Source organism: Salmo salar, chromosome 06 (genome assembly GCF_965601325.2).
Source record: "Salmo salar chromosome 06, fSalSal1, whole genome shotgun sequence".
Lineage (NCBI taxonomy): Eukaryota > Metazoa > Chordata > Actinopteri > Salmoniformes > Salmonidae > Salmo > Salmo salar.
Window position 1 is genome coordinate 99,347,501 of NC_138296.1, and position 26,117 is coordinate 99,373,617.

Consider the following 26,117-nt stretch of genomic DNA (forward strand, 5'->3'; position numbering starts at 1 on the left):
TGAGGGGAAAAAGTATTTGATCCCCTGCTGATTTTGTACGTTTGCCCACTGACAAAGAAATGATCAGTCTATAATTTTAATGGTAGGTTTATTTGTTACCTGTATAAAAGACACCTCTCCATAGAAGTAATCAATCAATCAGATTCCAAACTCTCCACCATGGCCAAGACCAAAGAGCTGTCTAAGGATGTCAGGGAAAAGATTGTAGACCTACACAAGGCTGGAATGGGCTACAAGACCATCGCCAAGCAGCTTGGTGAGAAGGTGACAACAGTTGGTGCGATTATTCGCAAATGGAAAAAACACAAAAGAACTGTCAATCTCCCTCGGCCTGGGGCTCCATGCAAGATCTCACCTCGTGGAGTTGCAATGATCATGAGAACGGTGAGGAATCAGCCCAGAACTACACAGGAGGATCTTGTCAATGATCTCAAGGCAGCTGGGACCATAGTCACCAAGAAAACAATTGGTAACACACTACGCCGTGAAGGACTGAAATCCTGCAGCGCCCGCAAGGTCCCCCTGCTCAAGAAAGCACATATACATGCCCGTCTGAAGTTTGCCAATGAACATCTGAATGATTCAGAGGACAACTGGGTGAAAGTGTTGTGGTCAGATGAGACCAAAATGGAGCTCTTTGGCATCAACTCAACTCGCCGTGTTTGGAGGAGGAGGAATGCTGCCTATGACCCCAAGAACACCATCCCCACCGTCAAACATGGAGGTGGAAACATTATGCTTTGGGGGTGTTTTTTTGCTAAGGGGACAGGACAACTTCACCGCATCAAAGGGACGATGGACGGGGCCATGTACCATCAAATCTTGGGTGAGAACCTCCTTCCCTCAGCCAGGGCATTGAAAATGGGTCGTGGATGGGTATTCCAGCATGACAATGATGCAAAACACACGGCCAAGGCAACAAAGGAGTGGCTCAAGAAGAGGCACATTAAGGTCCTGGAGTGGCCTAGCCAGTCTCCAGACCTTAATCCCATAGAAAATCTGTGGAGGGAGCTGAAGGTTCGAGTTGCCAAATGTCAGCCTCGAAACCTTAATGACTTGGAGAAGATCTGCAAAGGGGAGTGGGACAAAATCCCTCCTGAGATGTGTGCAAACCTGGTGGCCAACTACAAGAAACGTTTGACCTCTGTGATTGCCAACAAGGGTTTTGCCCCCAAGTACTAAGTCATGTTTTGCAGAGGGGTCAAATACTTATTTGCCTCATTAAAATGCAATTCTGTCTCTCACTGTTCAAATAAACCTACCATTAAAATTATAGACTGATCATTTCTTTGTCAGTGGGCAAACGTACAAAATCAGCAGGGGATCAAATACTTTTTTCCCTCACTGTATATATAAACTGCTCAAAAAAATAAAGGGAACACTTAAACAACACAATGTAACTCCAAGTCAATCACACTTCTGTGAAATCAAACTGTCCACTTAGGAAGCAACACTGATTGACAATACATTTCACATGCTGTTGTGCAAATGGAATAGACAACAGGTGGAAATGATAGGCAATTAGAAAGACACCCCCAATAAAGGAGTGGTTCTGCAGGTGGTGACCACAGACCACTTCTCAGTTCCTATGCTTCCTGGCTGATGTTTTGGTCACTTTTGAATGCTGGCGGTGCTTTCACTCTAGTGGTAGCATGAGACGGAGTCTACAACCTACACAAGTGGCTCAGGTAGTGCAGCTCATCCAGGATGGCAAATCAATGCGAGCAGTGGCAAGAAGGTTTGCTGTGTCTGTCAGCGTAGTGTCCAGAGCATGGAGGCGCTACCAGGAGACAGGCCAGTACATCAGGAGACGTGGAGGAGGCCGTAGGAGGGCAACAACCCAGAAGCAGGACCGCTACCTCCGCCTTTGTGCACGGAGGAGCAGGAGGAGCACTGCCAGAGCCCTGCAAAATGACCTCCAGCAGGCCACAAATGTGCATGTGTCTGCTCAAACGGTCAGAAACAGACTCCATGAGGGTGGTATGAGGGCCCGACGTCCACAGGTGGGGGTTGTGCTTACAGCCCAACACCGTGCAGGACGTTTGGCATTTGCCAGAGACCATCAAGATTGGCACATTCGCCACTGGAGCATATATATACACTACCCTTCAAAAGTTTGGGGTCACTTAGAAATGTCCTTGTTTTTTAACGAAAAGCAAATTTTTTGTCCATTAAAATAACATCAAATTGATCAGAAATACAGTGTAGACATTGTTAATGTTGTAAATTACTATTGTAGCTGGAAATGGCAGATTTTTTATGTCATTTCTACATAGGCGTACAGAGACCCATTATAAGCAACCATCACGCCTGTGTTCCAATGGCACGTTGTGTTAGCTAATCCTTTATCATTTTAAAGGCTAATTGATCATTAGAAAACCCTTTTGCAATAATGTTAGCACAGCTGAAAACTGTTGTCCTGATTAAAGAAGCAATAAAACTGGCCACCTTTAGACTAGTTGAGTATCTGGAGCATCAGCATTTGTGGGTTCGATTACAGGCACAAAATGGCCAGAAACAAAGTACTTTCTTCTGAAACTCATCAGTCTATTCTTGTTCTGAGAAATGAAAGCTATTCCATGTGAGAAGTTGCCAAGAAACTGAAGATCTCGTACAACGCTGTGTACTACTCCCTTCACAGAACAGCGCAAACTGGCTTTAACCAGAATAGAAAGAGGAATGGGAGGCCACGGTGCACAATCTGAGCAAGAGGACAAGTACATGTCTAGTTTGAAAAAACAGATGCCTCACAAGTCCTCAAATGGCAGCTTCATTAAATAGTACCCGCAAAACACCAGTCTCAACATCAACAGTGAAGATGCGACTCCGGGATGCTGGCCTTCTTGGCAGAGTTGCAGAGAAAAAGCCATATCTCAGACTGGCCAATAAAAATAAAATATTAAGATGGGCAAAAAAACACAGACAATGGACAGAGAAAGAGTGGAAAAAGCTATTATGGACAGGCTAATCTAAGTTTGAGGTGTTCGGATCACAAAGAAGAACATTCGTGAGATGCAGAAAAAATGAAAAGATGCTGGAGGAGTGCTTGACGCCATCTGTCATTATGGTGGAGGCAATGTGATGGTCTGGGGCTGCTTTGGTGGTGGTAAAGTGGGAGATTTGTACAGGGTAAAAGGGATCTTGAAAAATGAAGGCTATCACTCCATTTTGCAACGCCATGCCATACCCTGTGGACGGCACTTAATTGGAGCCAATTTCCTCCTACAACAGGACAACGACCCAAAGCACAGCTCCAAACTATGCAAGAACTATTTAGGGAAGAAGCAGTCAGCTGGTATTCTGTCTATAATGGAGTGGCCAGCACCGTCACCGCATCTCAACCCTATTGAGCTGTTGTGGGAGCAGCTTGACCGTATGGTACGTAAGAAATGCCCATCAAGCCAATCCAATTCACGGAGGCATGGGGTGAAATCTCTTCAGATTACCTCAACAAATTGACAACTAGAAAGCCAAAGGTCAGCAAGGCTGTAATTGCTGAAAATTGAGGATTTTTTGAAGAAAGCAAAGTTTGAAGGACAGAATTATTATTTCAATTAAGAATCATTATTTATAACCTTGTCAACATCTTGACTATATTTCCTATTTTGCAACACATTTCATGTTAGTTTTCATGGAAAACAAGGACATTTCTTAGTGACCCCAAACGTTTGAACAGTAGTGTATATAGTACATATCTAGTGACTATATTGTGTCTAAATAATATACATATAGTGTCTATATAGTGTCTATATAGTGTATATGTAGAGTAAATATTGTCTATAAAGTTTATATAGTATCTATATAGTGTATATGTAGAGTATATATTGTCTATAAAGTTTATATAGTATCTATATAGTGTATATGTAGAGTATATATTGTCTATATAGTTTATATAGTATCTATATAGTGTATATATAGAGTATATGTTGACTATATAGCTGATATCGTGTTTATTTTGTGTATGTAGTATATTAAGTGCATATATAGTGTATGTATATATTCGCTATATAGTGGCTATATAATGTATATATAGTGTAAAGATAGTGTATATATAGTGTCTATATAAAGTACATATAGTATTTATATAGTGTCTCTATAGTGGCTATATAATGTACATATAGTATTTATATAGTGTCTATATAGTGGCTATATAATGTACATATAGTGTAAACATAGTGTATATATATATAGTGGCTATATAGTGGCTATATAATGTACATATACAGTACAAAAAAAAATGCATGAAATGAAAATGAAATGTATGTATTCACTACTGTAAGTCGCTCTGGATAAGAGCGTCTGCTAAATGACTAAAATGTAAAATGTACATATAGTGTAAACATAGTGTATATATAGTGTCTATATAGTGTCTTTATAATGTACATATAGTGTAAACATAGTGTATATATAGTGTCTTTATAATGTGCATATAGTCTTTATATAGTGTCTATATAGTGGCTTTATAATGTACATATAGTGTAAACATAGTGTATATATAGTGTCTTTATAATGTACATATAGTCTTTATATAGTGGCTATATAATGTACATATAGTGTAAACATAGTGTATATATAGTGTCTTTATAATGTACATATAGTGTAAACATAGTGTATATATAGTGGCTATATAATGTATATATAGTGTAAACATAGTGTCTATATAAAGTACATATAGTATTTATATAGTATCTATATAATGTACATATAGTATTTATATAGTGTCTATATAGTGGCTTTATAATGTACATATAGTGTAAACATATTGTATATATAGTGTCTTTATAATGTACATATAGTCTTTATATAGTGGCTATATAATGTACATATAGTGTAAACATAGTGTATATATAGTGTCCATATAGTATATAAAGTGTTTATATAGTGTATATATATATACAGTAGAGTGTATAGTGTCTATATAGTGCATGTAGTGTATGAAGCATATTAGGTGCATATAAAATGTATATAGTGTTTATTGTGAATATAGTGTATATATAGTGTCTATAAAATGTCTATATACTGTGTATATATAGTGTCTATATAGTGTGTACATAGTGTATTTAGATAGTCTATGTAGTGTACTATGTAGTGTCTATATAGTGTGTACATAGTGTATATAGATAGTCTATGTAGTGTATATGTAGTGTCTATATAGTGTGTACATAGTGTATATAGATAGTCTATGTAGTGTATATGTAGTGTATATGTAGTGTGTACATAGTGTATATAGATAGTCTATGTAGTGTATATGTAGTGTCTATATAGTGTGTACATAGTGTATTTAGATAGTCTATGTAGTGTATATGTAGTGTCTATATAGTGTGTACATAGTGTATATAGATAGTCTATGTAGTGTATATGTAGTGTCTATATAGTGTGTACATAGTGTATATAGATAGTCTATGTAGTGTATATGTAGTGTCTATATAGTGTGTACATAGTGTATATAGATAGTCTATGTAGTGTACATAATATGTATATAATCTAGATAGTGTTATATATATATATAGACACTATATAGTGTATAAATATTGTCTATGTAGTGTATATGTAGTGAATATATAGTGTGTACAGTGTCAATATAGTGGCTATATAATATATATATATAGTGTATTCATAGTGTATATATATTATATATAGTCTATATATATATATTCTCTATATTGTCCATATAGTGTCTATATAGTGTATATAGTGTATATATATATATTCTCTATATTGTCTATATAGTGTATATATGTATATAGTGTATATATATATATTCTCTATATTGTCCATATAGTGTCTATATAGTGTATATAGTGTATATATATATATATTCTCTATATTGTCCATATAGTGTCGGTATATAGTGAATATATAGTGTCTATATAGTGTATATGGTGAATATATAGTGTCTATATAGTGTATATATGTATATAGTGTATATATATATTCTCTATATTGTCCATATAGTGTCTATATAGTGTATATAGTGAATATATAGTGTCTATATAGTGTATATAGTGAATATATATTGTCTATATAGTGTACATATGTATATAGTGTATATATATATATTCTCTATATTGTCCATATAGTGTCTATATAGTGTATATAGTGAATATATAGTGTCTATATAGTGTATATAGTGAATATATATTGTCTATATAGTGTATATATGTATATAGTGTATATATATATTCTCTATATTGTCCATATAGTGTCTATATAGTGTATATAGTGAATATATAGTGTCTATAAAGTGTATATATTGAGTCTGTATAGTGCCTATATAATGCATATATATTGTAAACGTAGCATATATATAGTGTATACATAGTTCCTATATAATGTCTATATATTGTTGGTATGGTGTATATGTAGTGTCTATATAATATATATATGTCTATATCATGTCCATATAGTGTATATAGTGTTTATATAGTGTTTATGTAGTACATAGAGTATATATCTATATAGAGATTGTATATATATTGTATATATATATATATATATATATATATATATATATTCACCTTTATTTAACCAGGTAAGCAAGTTGAGAACAAGTTCTCATTTACAACTGCGACCTGGCCAAGATAAAGCAAAGCTGTGCGACACAAACAACAACACAGAGTTACACATGGAATAAACAAACATACAGTCAATAACATTAGAAAAGTCTATATACAGTGTGTGCAAATGAAGTAAGATAATTGAGGTAAGGCAATAAATAGGCCATGATGGCGAAATAATTACAATTTAGCAACTAAACACTGGAATGGTAGATGTGCAGAAGATGAATGTGCAAGTAGAGATACTGGGGTGCACAGGAGCAAAAACAATTAATAACACTATGGGGATGAGGTAGTTGGATGGGCTGTTTACAGATGGGCTATGTGCAGGTGCAGTGATCTGTGAGCTGCTGCTTAAAGTTAGAGAGGGAGATATGAGTCTCCAGTGTCCATATAGTGTATACATTGTCTATATTGTGTCTGATGTGTAAATTGTCTCTATAGTTTATATATATATTTTACCTTTATTTAACTAGGCAAGTCAGTTAAGAACACATTCTTATTTTCAATGACGGCCTAGGAACAGTGGGTTAACTGCCTTGTTCAGGGGCAGAACGATAGATTTGTACCTTGTCGGCTCGGGGATTCGATCTTGCAATCTTTTGGTTACTAGTCCAACGCTCTAACCACTAGGCTACGCTGCCGCCCCATATATATAGTGTGTATGTTGTGTATGAAGTGTATTAAGTGCATATATAGTGTATGGTGTGTATATATAGTGTCTATATAATGTCTATACAGTGTACACATAGTGTCTATATAGTGTATACTTAGTGTCTATAGTGTCTATATAGTGTATACTTAGTGTCTATAGTGTCTATATAGTGTATACTTAGTGTCTATAGTGTCTATATAGTGTATACTTAGTGTCTATAGTGTCTATATAGTGAATACTTAGTGTCTATAGGGTCTATATAGTGTATACTTAGTCTCTATAGTGTCTATATAGTGTATACTTAGTGTCTATAGGGTCTATATCGTGTATACTTAGTGTCTATAGGGTCTATATAGTGTATACTTAGTGTCTATATAGTGTATACTTAGTGTCTATAGGGTCTATATAGTGTATACTTAGTGTCTATAGGGTCTATATAGTGTATACTTAGTGTCTATAGGGTCTATATAGTGTATATATATATGGTGGCCATGCTTTCCACCTGGCTACCCCTACCCCGGTCAACTGTCCTGCACCCCCCACAGCAACTCGCCGAAGCCTCCCCCATTTCTCCTTCACCCAAATCCAGATAGCTGATGTTCTGAAAGAGCTGCAAAATCTGGACCCCTACAAATCAGCCAGGCTAGACAATCTGGACCCTCTCTTTCTAAAATGATCTGCCGAAATTGTTGCAAACCATATTACTAGCCTGTTCAACCTCTTTTTCGTATCGTCTGAGATTCCAAAAGATTTGAAAGCTGCCGCTATCATCCCCCTCTTCAAATCGGGAGACACTCTAGACCCAAACTGCTACAGACCTATATCTATCCTACCCTGCCTTTCCAAGGTCTTCGAAAGCCAAGTTAACAAACAGATTACTGACCATTTCGAATCCCACCGTACCTTCATGGGTGCATCTCAGCCACGCTCAAGGTCCTAAACGATATCATAACCGCCATCGATAAGACATTACTGTGCAGCCGTATTCATCGACCTGGCCAAGGCTTACGACTCTGTCAATCACCACATTCTTATCGGCAGACTCAACAGCCTTGGCTTCTCAAATGACTGCCTCGCCTGGTTCACCAACTACTTCTCTGATAGAGTTCAGTGTATCAAATCGGAGGGCCTGCTGTCCGGACCTCTGGCAGTCTCTATGGGGGTGCCACAGGGTTCAATTCTCGGGCCGACTCTCTTCTCTGTATACATCAATGATGTCGCTCTTGCTGCTGGTGATTCTCTGATCCACCTCTACGCAGACGAAACCATTCTGTATACTTCTGGCCCTTCTTTGGACACTGTGTTAACTAACCTCCAGACGAGTTTCAATGCCATACAACTCTCCTTCCATGGCCTCCAACTGCTCTTAAATGCAAGTAAAACTAAATGCATGCTCTTCAACTGATCGCTGCCCGCACCTGCCCGCCCGTCAGCATCACTACTCTGGACGGTTCTGACTTAGAATATGTAGACAACTACAAATACCTAGGTGTCTGGCTAGACTGTAAACTCTCTTTCCAGACTCACATTAAGCATCTCCAATCCAAAATTAAATCTAGACTCGGCTTCCTATTTCGAAACAAAGCATCCTTCACTCATGCTGCCAAACATACCCTCGTAAAACTGACTATCCTACCGATCTTACAAAATAGCCTCAAACGCTCTACTCAACAAATTGGATGCAGTCTATCACAGTGCCATCTGTTTTGTCACCAAAGCCCCATATACTACCCACCATTGCGACCTGTACGCTCTCGTTGGCTGGCCCTCGCTTCATACTCATCGCCAAACCCACTGGCTCCAGGTCATCTACAAGTCTTTGCTAGGTAAATCCCCGCCTTATCTCAGCTCACTGGTCACAATAGCAGCACCCACCCGTAGCACGCGCTCCAGCAGGTATATCTCACTGGTTACCCCCAAAGCCAATTCTTCCTTTAGCCGCATTTCCTTCCAGTTCTCTGCTGCCAATGACTGGAACGAACTGCAAAAATCACTGAAGCTGGAGACTCTTATCTCCCTCACTAGCTTTAAGCACCAGCTGTCAGAGCAGCTCACAGATCACTGCACCTGTACATAGCCCATCTGTGAATAGCCAATCCAACTACCTCATCCCCATACTGTATTTATTTATTTATCTTGCTCTTTTGCACTCCAGTATCTCTACTTGCACATTCATCTTCTGCACATCTATCACTCCAGTGTTTAATTGATATATTGTAATTACTTTGCCACCATGGCCTATTTATTGCCTTACCTCCCTTATCCTACCTCATTTGCACACACTGTATATAGACTTTTTCTACTGTATTATTGACTGTATGTTTTGTTTATTCCATGTGTAACTCTGTGTTGTTGTATGTGTCGAACTGCTTTGCTTTATCTTGGCCAGGTCACAGTTGTAAGTGAGAACTTGTTCTCAACTAGCCTACCTGGTTAAATAAAGGACTTGTTCTCAACTAGCCTACCTGGTTAAATAAAGGTGAAATAAAAATAAATATACTCTGTGGTCTAACTCATCCCAAACCATCTCAATTGGGTTGAGATCGGGTGAATGTAGAATCCAGGTCATCTGATGCAGCACTCATCACTATGCTTCTTGGTCAAATAGCCCTTACACAGCCTGGAGGTGTGTTGGGTCATTGTCCTGTTAAAAACCAAATGATAGTCCCACTAAGAGCAAACTGGATGGGATGGCGTATTGCTGCAGTATGCTGTGGCAGCCATGCTGGTTAATTGTGCCTTGAATTCAAAATAAATCACAGACAGTGTCACCATCAAAGCACCCCCACACCATCACACCTCCTCCTCCAAATAAAAGTAACAGACACATCTCAATATCAACTGTTCAGAGGAGAATGTGTGAATCAGGCCTTCATGTCTGAATTGCTGCAAAGAAACCACTACTAAAAGACACCAAGAAGAAGAAGAGACTTTCTTGGGCCAAGAAACACGAGCAATGGACATTAGACCTGTGGAAATCTGTCCTTTGGTCTGATGAGTCCAAACTTGAGACTTCTGGTTCCAACCGTCATTGTGAGATGCAGAGTAGATGAACGGATGATCTCCACATGTTTGGTTCCCACCGTGAAGCATGGAGGAGGAGGTGTGATGGTGTGGGGGTGCTTTAATGGTGACACTGTCTGTGATGTATTTAGAATTCAAGGCACACTTAACCTGCATGGCTAACACAGCATTCTGCCGTGATACGCCATCCCATCTGGTTTGCGCTTAGCGAGACTATCATTTGTTTTTCAACAGGACAATGACCCGACACACCTCCAGGCTGTGTAAGGGATGTTTGACCAAGAAGGAGATTGATGGAGTGCTGCATCAGATGACCTGGCCTCCACAATCACCCGACCTCAACCCAATTGAGATGGTTTGGGATGAGTTGGACCGCAGGGAGGAAAAGCAGCCAACAAGTGCTCAGCATATGTGGGAACTCCTTCAAGACTGGTGGAAAAGCATTCCAGGCGAAGCTGGTTTAGAGAATGGCGAGAGTGTGCAAAGCTGTCATCATAGCAAACGGTGGCTACATTGAATAATGTAAAATATATTTTGATTTCATCAACACTTTTTTGGTTACTACATGATTCCATATGTGTCATTTCATAGTTTATGTCTTCACTATTATTCTGCAATGTAGAAAATAGTAATAATAAAGTAAAACCGTTGAATCAGTAGGTGTGTCCAAACTTTTGACTGGTACTGTATATCTATAGTGTCTGTGTAGTGTCTGTCTAGTGTCTATATAATGTCTATATAGTGTATTTATAATGTCTATATAGTGTATATTGTGTCCATATAGTGTATATTGTGTATATATATCTGTACAGTGCATTCGGAAAGTATTCAGGCCTTATTCGAAAAATAGATTAAATAAAAAAACATCCTCATCAATGTACACAGAGTACCCCATAATGACAAAGCGAAAACTGGATGGAAGACATTTTTGCAAATGTATTTAAAGTAAAAAACACAATTACCTTTATTACATCAGTATTCAGATCCTTTGCTATGAGACTTCGAAATTGAGCTCAGGTGCATCCTGTTTCCATTGATCATCCTTGAGATGTTTCTACAACTTGATTGGAGTCCACGTGTGGAAAATTACATTGATTAGACATGATCTGGAAAGGCACACACCTGTCTATATAAGGTCCCACAGTTGACAGTGCATGTCAGAGCAAAAACCAAGCCATGAGGTCGAAAGAATTGTTCGTAGAGCTCCGAGACAGGATTGTGTCGAGGCACAGATCTGGGGAAGGGTACCAAAACATTTCTGCAGCATTGAAGGTCCTCAAGAACACAGTGGCCTCCATCATTCTTAAATGGAAGAAGTTTGGAACCACCAACACTCTTCCTAGAGGAGTAGAAGGGCCTTGGTCAGGAAGGTGACCAAGAACCCGATGGTCACTCTGACAGAGAAACTTGTTTCTCATGGTCTGAGAGTCCTTTAGGAGCCTTTTGGCAAACTCCAAGCTTGCTATCATGTGCCTTTTACTGAGGAGTGGCTTCCGTCTGGCCCCTCTACCATAAGGTCCTGATTGGTGGAGTGCTGCAGAGATGGTTGTCCTTCTGGAAGGTTCTCCCATCTCCACAGAGGAACTCTGGAGCTCTGTCAGAGTGACCATCGGGTTCTTGGTCACCTCCCTGACCAAGGCCCTTCTCCCCCGATTGATCAGGAAGGCCAGGCGGCCAGCTCTAGGAAGAGTCTTGGTGGTTCCTAACTTTTTACATTTAAAAATGATGGAGGCCACTGTGTTCTTGGGGACCTTCAATGCTACAGAAATATTTTGGGGTACCCTTCCCCAGATCTGTGCCTCGACACAATCCTGTCTCGCAGCTCCACAGACAATTCCTTCGACCACATGGCTTGGTTTTTGCTCTGACATGCACTGTCAACTGTGGGACCTTATATAGACAGGTGTGTGCCTTTCCAAATCATGTCCAATCAATTGAATTTACCACAGGTGGACTCCAATCAAGTTGTAGAAACATCTCAAGGATAATCAATGGAAACAGGAAGCACCTGAGCTCAATTTCGAGTCTCATAGCAAAGGGTCTGGATACTTATGTAAATAAGGTATTTCTGTTTTTGATTTTTAATACATTTGCAAAAAAACTATTAAAAATGTGTTTTTGCTCTGTCATTATGGGCTATTGTGTGTAGATTGAGGAGAAAAAATTATTTAATACATTTTAGAATAAGGTCGTAACATAACAAAATGTGGAAAATGGGAAGTGGTCTGAATACTTTCAGAATGCACTGTATAGTGTGTATATAGTGTAAATATAATGTATATAATGTCTATATATGTAGTGTATATTTATGTCTTCATGTGTTTGTGTTCTCCAGTCTGATCACACATGGATTCGGGACTCCGGCAGTGTGCGCAGCCCTCAGCACCTTCCAGACCGTTCTTAGTGAGATGCTCAACTTCCTGGATAAACATTCTGCCGCCGGGAACCCTGGGAAAACCTCTGGTCAGGAGACGGAAAAGACCGGAACTGTCCGGAAAACCAGCGAGCTGCTCAATAAAGACGGCAAACCTGAAAAGACAGAGTAGCCCTTTCCCTGTGCTGTGCAGTGTACGTGCCTGTGTGTGTCAGGGTTTGATCCCTGGGAGGAGGAGCTAATCTCTGTGGAGACTGACAGAGACATTTATTCATTCTGAACAACAGGAAGTAGAGGCAGGGACTTCTGGTCAGCTCCATCTGGGAGTCAACGGGAGAGGAGTGGGGTACACATGTACACACATACGCACACATACACACAGTACGTTCTCCAGTCTCCACCTGAACAGTGCAATTAATGCCGTTATTATGTTTACCGTTTTAGAACCAAGAGACTGGGGTCTGGGTTCACTATGTTGGTGAGAGTGTGAGACTGGGTTCACTATGTTGGTGAGAGTGTGTGTGTGTGTGTTCATGTGCCTGTGCTTGTGTGTGTGCCTGTGCGTGCGTGCGTGTGTGTGAGTCCAGATTTCTGAGACTCTGCCATTTTGTAAAGGTGACTATTCAGTTGCCATAGAAACATTTTGTTGTGCATGTCTATCTTTGTACACTCCCCAGAACTACAATTACGATACAAGCTCTTTGACCCTTCATAAACATTTGTATAGATATATATATAAATATTTAAATAACTTTTCTTGTAGGCTTTGAATTACATATACTGTATGTTAAAACCATACCTTCTAAATTACCTGTGTTCAATAAAAACTATTGATACATGTTCCTTCCTACTAGTTCCTGTGTAGTGGGTGGGTCAATCAATCAATCAACCAATACACACACACACACATAATTACATACAACAAATATACAAGAACATGTTGTGGTATCGTATAATAACAGACCCTGGATGTGAATCCCTCTGTTAGGGTTAACCCTAACCCTAACCCTCCCCTAACCCTAACCCCTAACCCCCCCTAACCCTAACCCTAACCCCTAACCCCTAACACCTAACCCCTAACACCTAACCCTAACCCCTCTGAACTCATAAACCAGGCCTGATCCTCGCAATACTCATCTGGAAGCCAACCTTCTGACAAAGGCCACCAAACATGAAGCAATGAAGCCACCTGACAGCAGGCCATACCTATAGATACTAGGTTAGAGTTAGGTTTCAAATGGTTAAAATATGACTCTATTAACTCATTATAGATACTAGGTTAGAGTTAGGTTTCAAATGGTTAAAATATGACTCTATTAACTCATTATAGGTTAGAGTTAGGGTTAAAACATGAGTTTTACCTTACTGACTTTATGACACAATCAAACACAGAGGTTTGGAGAAAGATAGATAGATAGTGAGATTCTTGCTAATTAAAATAAATAAAATAAAATATGACATTTACTTAAAGTATTCAGACCCTTTAGTCAGTACTTTGTTGATGCACCTTTGGCAGCAATTACAGCCTTGAGTCTTCTTGGGTATGATACTACAAGCTTGGCACACCTGTATTTGGGAAGTTTCTCCCATTCTTCTCTGCAGATCCTCTCAAGCTCTGTCAGGTTGGATGGAGAGCGTTGCTGCAAAGCTATTTTCAGGTTTCTCCAGAGATGTTCGATCGGGTTCAAGTCCAGGCTCTGGCTGGGCCAATCAAGGACATTCAGAGACTTGTCCGGAAGCCACTCTTGCATTGTCTTGGCTGTGTGCTTATGGTTGTTGTCCTGTTGGAAGGTGAACCTTTGCTCCAGTCTGAGGTCCTGAGTGCTCTTGAGAAGGTTTTCATCAAGGATTGCTCTATACTTTCCTCTGTTCATCTTTTCCTCAATCTTGACTAGTCTCCCAGTCCATGCCACTGCAAAACATCTCCACAGCATGATGCTGCCACTACCATGCTTCACCGTAGGGATGGTGCCAGGTTTCCTCCAGACGTGACGCTTGGCATTCAGGCCAAAGAGTTCAATCTTGGTTTCATCAGACCAGAGAATCATGTGCCTTTTACTGAGGAGTGGCTTCCGTCTGGCCAATCTACTATTAAGGCCTGATTGGTGGAGTGCTGTGGAGATGGTTGTCCTTCTAGAAGGTTCTGCTATCTTCACAGAGGAACTCTGGAGCTCTGTCAGAGTGACCATTGGGTTCTTTGTCACCTCCCTGACCAAGGCTCTTCTCCCCCAATTGCTCAGTTTGGCAGGACGGCCAGCTCTAGGAAGAGTCTTGGTGGTTCTGAACTTCTTCCATTTAAGAATGATGGAGGCCACAAAATTCTTGGGAACCTTCAACCCTACAGAACATTTTTGGTACCCTTCCCCAGAGCTGTCCCTCGACACAATCCTGTCTCAGAGCTCTAGGGACAATTCCTTCAACCTCAAGGCTTGGTTTTTGCTCTGACATGCACTGTCAACTGGGGGACCTTATAAAGACAGGTGTGTGCTTTTCCAAATCATGTCTAATCAATTGAATTTACCACAGGTGGACTCCAATCAAGTTGTAGAAATATCTCAAGGATGATCAATGGAAACAGGATGCACCTGAGCTCAATGTTGAGCCTCATAGCAAAGGGTCTGAATACTTATGTAAATACGCCATTTCTGTTTTTTATTTTTTTTTATCAGCAAAATTTCTCAGAAACTGTTTTCACTTTAACAGTATGGAGTATTGTGAGTAGATTGTGGAGGATTTGTTATTTATTTAGTCCATATTAGAATAAGACTGTAACGTAACAAAATGTGGAAAAAGTCAAGGAGTCTGAATACTTTCTGAAGGCACAGACAGACAGACAGACAGACAGACAGACAGACAGACAGACAGACAGACAGACAGACAGACAGACAGACAGACAGACAGACAGACAGACAGACAGACAGACAGACAGCATTCTTCCTAATAGATATTTATTCCTTGTTTTACTTTGGTGTTAGGTTGTGTCATAAAGTCAGTAAGGTACAACTCATGTTTTAACCCTAACTCTAACCTAGTATCTATAATGAGTTAAGAGTCATATTTTAACCATTTGAAACCTAACTCTAACCCAGTACCTATAATTAGTTAATAGAGCCCCAGCTTAATAGTGAGATAGAAAGCTAGCATTAGCCACATGCTGACTTGATTGAATTACCTAGGCCGGGATTCAACGCTTGTAGACAATGCAGTTTATGAAGGCAATGTTACAGCGTTCGTGGAGGTTGCATTCAAGGTAAACACAGTAGATGTTGGCTCAATTAGAAATGACCTTTAAATGTCCTTGACCCTATATTATCACATACACTGAGTGTACAAAACATGAAGAACACCTTCCTAATATTGAATTGCATCCCTCCACACCCCTTTGTCCTCAGAACAGCCTCAATTCGTCAGGGTCATGGACTCTACAAGGTGTCAAGGCGTTCCACAGAGATGCTGGCCCATGTTGACTCCAGTGCTTCCCAAGGTTGTGTCAAGTTGGCTGGATGTCCTTTGGGTGGTGGACCATTCTTGATACACACAGGAAACTGTTGAGCTTGAAAAACCCAGCAGTGTTGCAGTTCTTCACACACTCAAACCGGTGCGCCTGGCACCTACTACCATACCGTATTCAAATGCACTTAAATATTTTGTCTTGCCCATTCACCCTCTGAATGGCACACATACACAATCCATGTCTCAGTTGTCTCAAAGCTTAAAAATCCTTCTTTAACCTGTTTCCTCCCCTTCATCTACACTGATTGAAGTGGATTTAACAAGTGACATCAATAAGGGATCATAGCTTTCACCTAGATTCACCTGGTCAGTCTATGTAATGGAAAGAGCAGGTGTTCCTAATGGTTTGTACAGTGTATATTCCATGTAGTATTGTAACGGTTGTCATCTGGAAAGGAGGACCAAAATGCAGCGGGTTGTATACTCATCTTCTTTTAATAGGCGAAAGAAGGAAAACCAAACAAACACGTATACAAAAATAACAAAAATGATGAACGACGAAAATACAGCCTTGTCATGCATAGACACGCAAAACAAGAGACAATCTCCCACAAACACTAAACCAAACACATACCCATATATAGGACTCCCAATCAGAGGCAACGAGAAAACACCTGCCTCCAATTGAGAGTCCAACCCCAATAAACCAGACATAGAAATACAAAAGACCACATAGAAATACAAACATAGAACATTACTCAAAAACCCAGAAATAATAAATCAAACGCCCTACTAAATAAACCACCACCCCGAACCACATAAGACAAATACTCTCTGCCACGTCCTGACCAAACTACAATAACAAATAACCCTTATACTGGTCAGGACGTGACAAGTATATTATGTCTTAGGGCTGTTCAATGTCAATTATGTCAAAACACTTCTGGTTTTCATCCTTTCCTTCTAATCAGGAACTGATTCAGACCTGGGACATCAGGTGAGTGCAATTAACTACCAGGTAGAAACAAAAACCAGAAGTGGTTTGCCCCTCCAGGACTGGAATTAAACAGCCCCATCCTGTATCATCACATATATTCCTTGTAGTATTGTATATATTATCACAGTTAGCCTCTGATCATTAAGTACCAAGACCTCCCTAACCTTAAAGATACACTGGAATCATCTCACAATCTGGAACAGTGACTGGCTTAGAGGGTTAGGGTTCATGGTCTACTGGCTTAGAGGGTTAGGGTTCATGGTCTACTGGCTTAGAGGGTTAGGGTTCGTGGTCTACTGGCTTAGAGGGTTAGGGTTCGTGGTCTACTGGCTTAGAGGGTTAGGGTTCGTGGTCTACTGGCTTAGAGGGTTAGGGTTCGTGGTCTACTGGCTTAGAGGGTTAGGGTTCGTGGTCTACTGGCTTAGAGGGTTAGGGTTCGTGGTCTACTGGCTTAGAGGGTTAGGGTTCGTGGTCTACTGGCTTAGAGGGTTAGGGGTTCGTGGTCTACTGGCTTAGAGGGTTAGGGTTCGTGGTCTACTGGCTTAGAGGGTTAGGGTTCGTGGTCTACTGGCTTAGAGGGTTAGGGTTCATGGTCTACTGGCTTGGAGGGTTAGGGTTCGTGGTCTACTGGCTTAGAGGGTTAGGGTTCGTGGTCTACTGGCTTAGAGGGTTAGGGTTCGTGGTCTACTGGCTTAGAGGGTTAGGGTTCGTGGTCTACTGGCTTAGAGGGTTAGGGTTCATGGTCTACTGGCTTGGAGGGTTAGGGTTCGTGGTCTACTGGCTTAGAGGGTTAGGGTTCGTGGTCTACTGGCTTAGAGGGTTAGGGTTCATGGTCTACTGGCTTGGAGGGTTAGGGTTCGTGGTCTACTGGCTTAGAGGGTTAGGGTTCATGGTCTACTGGCTTAGAGGGTTAGGGTTGGTGGTCTACTGGCTTGGAGGGTTAGGGTTCGTGGTCTACTGGCTTGGAGGGTTAGGGTTGGTGGTCTACTGGCTTGGAGGTCTCTCTGTTGTCTCATGTTGCTGACGAGAATGCCAGTTAAGACGAGTTCATCAATACACTGATCACTTTCAGGACACATTTATTTATTACACTGATTGAAGTAGATTTGTATTTGTCACATGCGCTGAATACAACAGGTGTAGACCTTACAGTGAAGTGCTTACTTACAAGCCCTTAACCAACAATGCAGCTTTAATAAAAATACCTAAAAAAATAACAAATAAAAGTAACAAATAATTAAAGAACAGCAATAAAATAACAATAACGAGGCTCTATACAGGTGGTACCGGTACAGAGTCAATGTGCGGAGGCACCGGTTAGTTGAGGTAATATGTACATGTAGGTAGAGTTATTAAAGTGACTATGCATAGATAATAACAGAGAGTAGCAGCAGCGTAAAAGGGGGGGGGGGCAATGCAATAGTCTGGGTAGCCATTTGATTAGATGTTCAAGAGTCTTATGGCTTGGGAGTAGAAGCTGTTAAGAAGTCTCTTGGACCTAGACTTGGCGCTCCGATACCGCTTGCCGTGCGGTAGCAGAGAGAACAGTCTATGACTAGGGTGGCTATGACAATTTTTAGGGCCTTCCTCTGACACCGCCAGGTATAGAAGTCCTGGATGGCAGGAAGCTTGGCCCCAGTGATCTACTGGGCTGTTCGCACTACCCTCTGTAGTGCCTTGCGGTCGGAGGCCGAGCAGTTGCCATACCAGGCAGTGATGCAACCAGTCAGGATGCTCTCGATGGTGCAGCAGTAGATCCTTTTGGGGATCTGAGGACCCATGCCAAATCTTTTCAGTCTCCTGAGGGGGAATAGGTTTTGTCGGGCCCTCTTCACGACTGTCTTGGTGTGCTTGGACCATGTTAGTTTGTTGGTGATGTGGACGCCAAGGAACTTGAAGCTCTCAACCTGCTCCACTGCAGCCCCGTCAATGAGAATGGGGGAGTGCTCGGTCCTCCTTTTCCTGTAGTCCACAATCATCTCCTTTGTCTTGATCACGATGAGGGAGAGGTTGTTGTCCTTGCACCACACGGTCAGGTCTCTGACCTCCTCCCTATAGGCTGTCTCGCTGTTGTCGGTGATCATGCCTACCACTGTTGTGTCATCGGCAAACTTAATGATGGTAAGTTTGAAATAACACATATGGAATCATGTAGTAACCAAAAAAGTGTTAACCTCTTACATCTAGACGTTCCGCTAGCGGAACACCTGCTCCAATATCCAATGATAGGCGTGGCGCGAATTACAAATTCCTCAAAAATACAAAAACTTCAATTTTTCAAACATATGACTATTTCACAGCATTTTAAAGACAAGACTCTCCTTTATCTAACCACACTGTCCGATTTCAAAAAGGCTTTACAGCGAAAGCAAAACATTAGATTACGTCAGCAGAGTACCAAGCCAGAAATAATCAGACACCCATTTTTCAAGCTAGCATATAATGTCACAAAAACCCAGAAGACAGCTAAATGCAGCACTAACCTTTGATGATCTTCATCAGATGACACACCTAGGACATTATGTTATACAATACATGCATGTTTTGTTCAATCAAGTTCATATTTATATCAAAAACCAGCTTTTTACATAAGCATGTGACTAGCATGTGACTAGCATTCCCACCGAACACTGGCGGTGAATTTACTAAATTACTCACGATAAACGTTCACAAAAAGCATAACAATTATTTTAAGAATTATAGATACAGAACTCCTCTATGCACTCGATATGTCCGATTTTAAAATAGCTTTTCGGTGAAAGCACATTTTGCAATATTCTCAGTAGATAGCCCGGCATCACAGGGCTAGCTATTTAGACACTCAGCAAGTTTAGCACTCACCAAAGTCAGATTTACTATAAGAAAAATGTTATTACCTTTGCTGTCTTTGTCAGAATGCACTCCCAGGACTTCTACTTCAATAACAAATGTTGGTTTGGTTCAAAATAATCCATAGTTATATCCAAACAGCGGCGTTTTGTTCGTGCGTTCAAGACACTATCCGAAAGGGTAAATAAGGGTGACAAGCATGGCGCAATTCGTGACAAAAAAATTCTAAATATTCCATTACCGTACTTCGAAGCATGTCAACCGCTCTTTAAAATCAATTTTTATGCCATTTTTCTCATAAAAAAGCGATAATATTCCGACCGGGAATCTGCGTTTAGGTAAACAGACGAAAGAAAATAAAGCACGGGGTCGACTCAGGCACGCGCCTAAGCCCATAGTACTCTGATCGGCCACTTGCCAAAAGCGATAATGTGTTTCAGCCAGAGGCTGCCTCGATATCGTTCAGCTTTTTCCCGGGCTCTGAGAGCCTATGGGAGCCGTAGGAAGTGTCACATTAGAGCAAAGATCCTCAGTCTTCAATAAAAAGAGCCAAGATGAAACACAACTTGTCAGACAGGCCACTTCCTGCATGGAATCTTCTCAGGTTTTGGCCTGCCATTTGAGTTCTGTTATACTCACAGACACCATTCAAACAGTTTTAGAAACTTTAGGGTGTTTTCTATCCAAAGCCAATAATTATATGCATATTCTAGTTACTGGGCAGGAGTAGTAACCAGATTAAATCAGGTACATTTTTTATCCGGCCGTGTCAATACTGCCCGCTAGCCCTAACAGGTTAACACTTTTTTGGTTACTACATGATTCCATATGTGTTATTTCATAGTTTTAATGTCTTCACTATTAAGCTACAATGTAGAAAATAGTAAAAATTAAGAAAAACCCTGAAATTAGTAGGTGTGTCCAAACTTTTGACTGGTACTGTATATATCTGTGTTATTGTTTTATTTGTGTGTGTGCGTGTGTGCGTGTGTGTGTGTGTGTGTGTGTGTGTGCTGTGGTGTGTGTGTGTGTGTGTGTGTGTCTATGTGTTGGTCTTCATAGATAGTTTATTTGTGTTTAGCTTTAGCTGAGATTATTCTTTCAGGACACTATCTGATCTGGTTTTTCCGCATCTGCACATGGTATTAAAATGTGTCTCTTGTCCATCCACTGTGGCCGCATTGTGACCATATTGAGAGATTTTCTTTCAAAAATAATATGCAATTAGTTATTTTAAGACAATTATTGATTCCATAACTCAATGGTCCTAACTGTCAAAGATTTTAGAGGCTGGTATAATTATTATTTAAATGGTTTAACCATCCGGATACGTTTACACCTGATTTAAATCCAGATACAGGGTCCCTGACTACCTCAGGTTGTGATCAGTAAGATCTGATCACAATGCGTCTTTTAATCTCTTACAACTGTCTAAAAATGTGGACACAATCAGAATGTGGACAAATTCAGGACAAAGGATGCATGTTAGCACAAAGTAGCACCAGGATTCATAACTGAAAGTAGTAGAGTACCTCTGAGTAGTAGAGTACCTCTGAGCTGAGAGTAGTAGAGTACCTCTGAGTAGTAGAGTAGTAGAGTACCTCTGAGTAGTAGAGTAGTAGAGTACCTCTGAGTAGTAGAGTAGTAGAGTACCTCTGAGCTGAGAGTAGTAGAGTACCTCTGAGTAGTAGAGTAGTAGAGTACCTCTGACTAGTAGAGTAGCAGAGTACCTCTGAGTAGTAGAGTACCTCTGAGTAGTAGAGTACCTCTGAGTAGTAGAGTACCTCTGAGTAGTAGAGTACCTCTGAGTAGTAGAGTACCTCTGAGCTGAGAGTAGTAGAGTACCTCTGAGTAGTAGAGTAGTAGAGTACCTCTGAGTAGTAGAGTAGTAGAGTACCTCTGAGTAGTAGAGTAGTAGAGTACCTCTGAGTAGTAGAGTAGTAGAGTACTTCTGAGTAGTAGAGTACCTCTGAGTAGTAGAGTACCTCTGAGTAGTAGAGTAGTAGAGTACCTCTGAGCTGTAGAGTAGTAGAGTACCTCTGAGCTGTAGAGTACCTCTGAGTAGTAGAGTAGTAGAGTACCTCTGAGCTGTAGAGTAGTAGAGTACCTCTGAGTAGTAGAGTACCTCTGAGCTGTAGAGTAGTAGAGTAGTAGAGTACCTCTGAGAAGTAGAGTAGTAGAGTACCTCTGAGTAGTAGAGTAGTAGAGTACCTCAGTGTAGTAGAGTACCTCTGAGTAGTAGAGTAGTAGAGTACCTCTGAGTAGTAGAGTACCTCTGAGTGTAGAGTAGTAGAGTACCTCTGAGTAGTAGAGTAACTCTGAGTAGTAGAGTACCTCTGAGTAGTAGAGTAGTAGAGTACCTCTGAGTAGTAGAGTACCTCTGAGTAGTAGAGTAGTAGAGTACCTCTGAGTAGTAGAGTAGTAGAGTACCTCTGAGTGAGAGTAGTAGAGTACCTCTGAGTAGTAGAGTAGTAGAGTACCTCTGAGTAGTAGAGTAACTCTGAGTAGTAGAGTAGTAGAGTACCTCTGAGTAGTAGACTAGAAGAGTACCTCTGAGTAGTAGAGTACCTCTGAGTAGTAGAGTACCTCTGAGCTGAGGGTAGTAGAGTACCTCTGAGTAGTAGAGTAGTAGAGTACCTCTGAGTAGTAGATTACCTCTGAGTAGTAGAGTAGTAGAGTACCTCTGAGTAGTAGAGTACCTCTGAGTAGTAGAGTAGTAGGGTACCTCTGAGCTGAGAGTAGTAGAGTACCTCTGAGTAGTAGAGTAGTAGAGTACCTCTGAGTAGTAGAGTAGTAGAGTACCTCTGAGTAGTAGAGTAGTAGAGTAGTAGAGTACCTCTGAGTAGTAGAGTACCTCTGAGTAGTAGAGTACCTCTGAGCTGAGGGTAGTAGAGTACCTCTGAGTAGTAGAGTAGTAGAGTAACTCTGAGTAGTAGAGTACTTCTGAGTAGTAGAGTAGTAGAGTACCTCTGAGTAGTAGAGTACCTCTGAGTAGTAGAGTAGTAGGGTACCTCTGAGCTGAGAGTAGTAGAGTACCTCTGAGTAGTAGAGTAGTAGAGTACCTCTGAGTAGTAGAGTACGTCTGAGTAGTAGAGTAGTAGAGTACCTCTGAGTAGTAGATTAGTAGAGTACCTCTGAGTAGTAGAGTACGTCTGAGTAGTAGAGTAGTAGAGTACCTCTGAGTAGTAGAGTAGTAGAGTACCTCTGAGTAGTAGAGTACCTCTGAGTAGTAGAGTACCTCTGAGTAGTAGATTAGTAGAGTACCTCTGAGTAGTTGAGTACCTCTGAGTAGTAGAGTACCTCTAAGTAGTAGAGTAGTAGAGTAACTCTGAGTAGTAGAGTAGTAGAGTACCTCTGAGTAGTAGAGTAGTAGAGTACCTCTGAGTAGTAGAGTAGTAGAGTACCTCTGAGTAGTAGAGTAGTAGAGTACCTCTGAGTAGTAGAGTACCTCTGAGCTGTAGAGTAGTAGAGTACCTCTGAGTAGTAGAGTAGTAGAGTAACTCTGAGTAGAAGAGTAGTAGAGTACCTCTGAGAAATAGAGTACCTCTGAGTAGTAGAGTACCTCTGAGTAGTAGAGTACCTCTGAGTAGTAGAGTAGTAGAGTACCTCTGAGTAGTAGAGTAACTCTGAGTAGTAGAGTACCTCTGAGTAGTAGAGTACCTCTGAGTAGTAGAGTACCTCTGAGTAGTAGAGTACCTCTGAGTAGTAGAGTACCTCTGAGCTGAGGGTAGTAGAGTACCTCTGAGTAGTAGAGTAGTAGAGTAACTCTGAGTAGTAAAGTAGTAGAGTACCTCTGAGTAGTAGAGTAGTAGAGTACCTCTGAGTAGTAGAGTAGTAGAGTACCTCTGAGCTGTAGAGTAGTAGAGTACCTCTGAGTAGTAGAGTAGTAGAGTAACTCTGAGTAGAAGAGTAGTAGAGTACCTCTGAGAAATAGAGTACCTCTGAGTAGTAGAGTACCTCTGAGTAGTAGAGTACCTCTGAGTAGTAGAGTAGTAGAGTACCTCTGAGTAGTAGAGTACCTCTGAGTAGTAGAGTAGTAGAGTACCTCTGAGTAGTAGAGTAGTAGAGTACCTCTGAGTAGTAGAGTACCTCTGAGTAGTAGAGTACCTCTGAGTAGTAGAGTACCTCTGAGCTGAGGGTAGTAGAGTACCTCTGAGTAGTATAGTAGTAGAGTAACTCTGAGTAGTAGAGTACCTCTGAGTAGTAGAGTAGTAGAGTACCTCTGAGTAGTAGAGTAGTAGAGTACCTCTGAGTAGTAGAGTAGTAGGGTACCTCTGAGCTGAGAGTAGTAGAGTACCTCTGAGTAGTAGAGTAGTAGAGTACCTCTGAGTAGTAGAGTAACTCTGAGTAGTAGAGTAACTCTGAGTAGTAGAGTAACTCTGAGCTGTAGAGTAATCTCTGAGTAGTAGAGTAGTAGAGTACCTCTGAGTAGTAGAGTACCTCTGAGTAGTAGAGTAACTCTGAGCTGTAGAGTACCTCTGAGTAGTAGAGTAGTAGAGTACCTCTGAGTAGTAGAGTAGTAGAGTACCTCTGAGTAGTAGAGTAGTAGAGTACCTCTGAGTAGTAGAGTAGTAGAGTACCTCTGAGTTGCAGAGTACCTCTGAGTAGTAGAGTAGTAGAGTACCTCTGAGTAGTAGATTAGTAGAGTACCTCTGAGTAGTAGATTAGTAGAGTACCTCTGAGTAGTAGAGTAGTAGAGTACCTCTGAGTAGTAGAGTAGTAGAGTACCTCTGAGTAGTAGAGTACCTCTGAGTAGTAGAGTAGTAGAGTACCTCTGAGTAGTAGAGTACCTCTGAGTAGTAGAGTACCTCTGAGTAGTAGAGTACCTCTGAGCTGAGGGTAGTAGAGTACCTCTGAGTAGTAGAGTAGTAGAGTAACTCTGAGTAGTAGAGTACCTCTGAGTAGTAGAGTAGTAGAGTACCTCTGAGTAGTAGAGTACCTCTGAGTAGTAGAGTAGTAGGGTACCTCTGAGCTGAGAGTAGTAGAGTACCTCTGAGTAGTAGAGTAGTAGAGTACCTCTGAGTAGTAGAGTAGTAGAGTACCTCTGAGTAGTAGAGTAGTAGAGTAGTAGAGTACTCGAGTAGTAGAGTACCTCTGAGTAGTAGAGTACCTCTGAGCTGAGTAGTAGAGTACCTCTGAGTAGTAGAGTAGTAGAGTACTCGAGTAGTAGAGTAGTAGAGTAGTAGAGTACCTCTGAGTAGTAGAGTACCTCTGAGTAGTAGAGTAGTAGGTACCTCTGAGCTGAGAGTAGTAGAGTACCTCTGAGTAGTAGAGTAGTAGAGTACCTCTGAGTTGCAGAGTACCTCTGAGTAGTACAGTAGTAGAGTACCTCTGAGTAGTAGATTAGTAGAGTACCTCTGAGTAGTAGAGTACCTCTGAGTAGTAGAGTAGTAGGTACCTCTGAGTAGTAGAGTACCTCTGAGTAGTAGAGTAGTAGAGTACCTCTGAGTAGTAGAGTAGTAGAGTACCTCTGAGTAGTAGAGTACCTCGAGTAGTAGAGTACCTCTGAGTAGTAGAGTACCTCTGAGTAGTAGAGTACCTCTGAGCTGAGGGTAGTAGAGTACCTCTGAGTAGTAGAGTAGTAGAGTAACTCTGAGTAGTAGAGTACCTCTGAGTAGTAGAGTAGTAGAGTACCTCTGAGTAGTAGAGTACCTCTGAGTAGTAGAGTAGTAGGGTACCTCTGAGCTGAGAGTAGTAGAGTACCTCTGAGTAGTAGAGTAGATCTGAGTATAGAGTAGTAGAGTACCTCTGAGTAGTAGAGTAGTAGAGTACCTCTGAGTAGTAGAGTACCTCTGAGCTGTAGAGTAACTCTGAGCTGTAGAGTAGTAGAGTACTCTGAGCTGTAGAGTAACTCTGAGTGTAGAGTAGTAGAGTACCTCTGAGTAGTAGAGCAGTAGAGTACCTCTGAGTAGTAGAGTAGTAGAGTACCTCTGAGTAGTAGAGTAGTAGAGTACCTCTGAGTTGCAGAGTACCTCTGAGTAGTAGAGTAGTAGAGTACCTCTGAGTAGTAGATTAGTAGAGTACCTCTGAGTAGTAGAGTACCTCTGAGTAGTAGAGTAGTAGAGTACCTCTGAGTAGTAGAGTACCTCTGAGTAGTAGAGTACCTCTGAGTAGTAGATTAGTAGAGTACCTCTGAGTAGTTTAGTACCTCTGAGTAGTAGAGTACCTCTAAGTAGTAGAGCAGTAGAGTAACTCTGAGTAGTAGAGTAGTAGAGTACCTCTGAGTAG

The 26,117-nt window shown here is 40.9% G+C and overlaps 1 protein-coding gene across 1 annotated transcript in view; it reads left to right on the plus strand.

Moving 5' to 3' along the window:
• Positions 1-13,339, plus strand: part of tfap2d (transcription factor AP-2 delta (activating enhancer binding protein 2 delta)) — a 37,805-nt gene extending 24,466 nt beyond the window's left edge. Inside the window, exon 8 of the mRNA XM_045721250.2 lies at positions 12,572-13,339. Coding sequence (XP_045577206.1) covers positions 12,572-12,782 — 211 coding nt within the window. The 3' untranslated portion in view covers positions 12,783-13,339. The remainder of the gene's footprint in view (positions 1-12,571) is intronic.
• Positions 13,340-26,117: the final 12,778 nt, after the last annotated feature.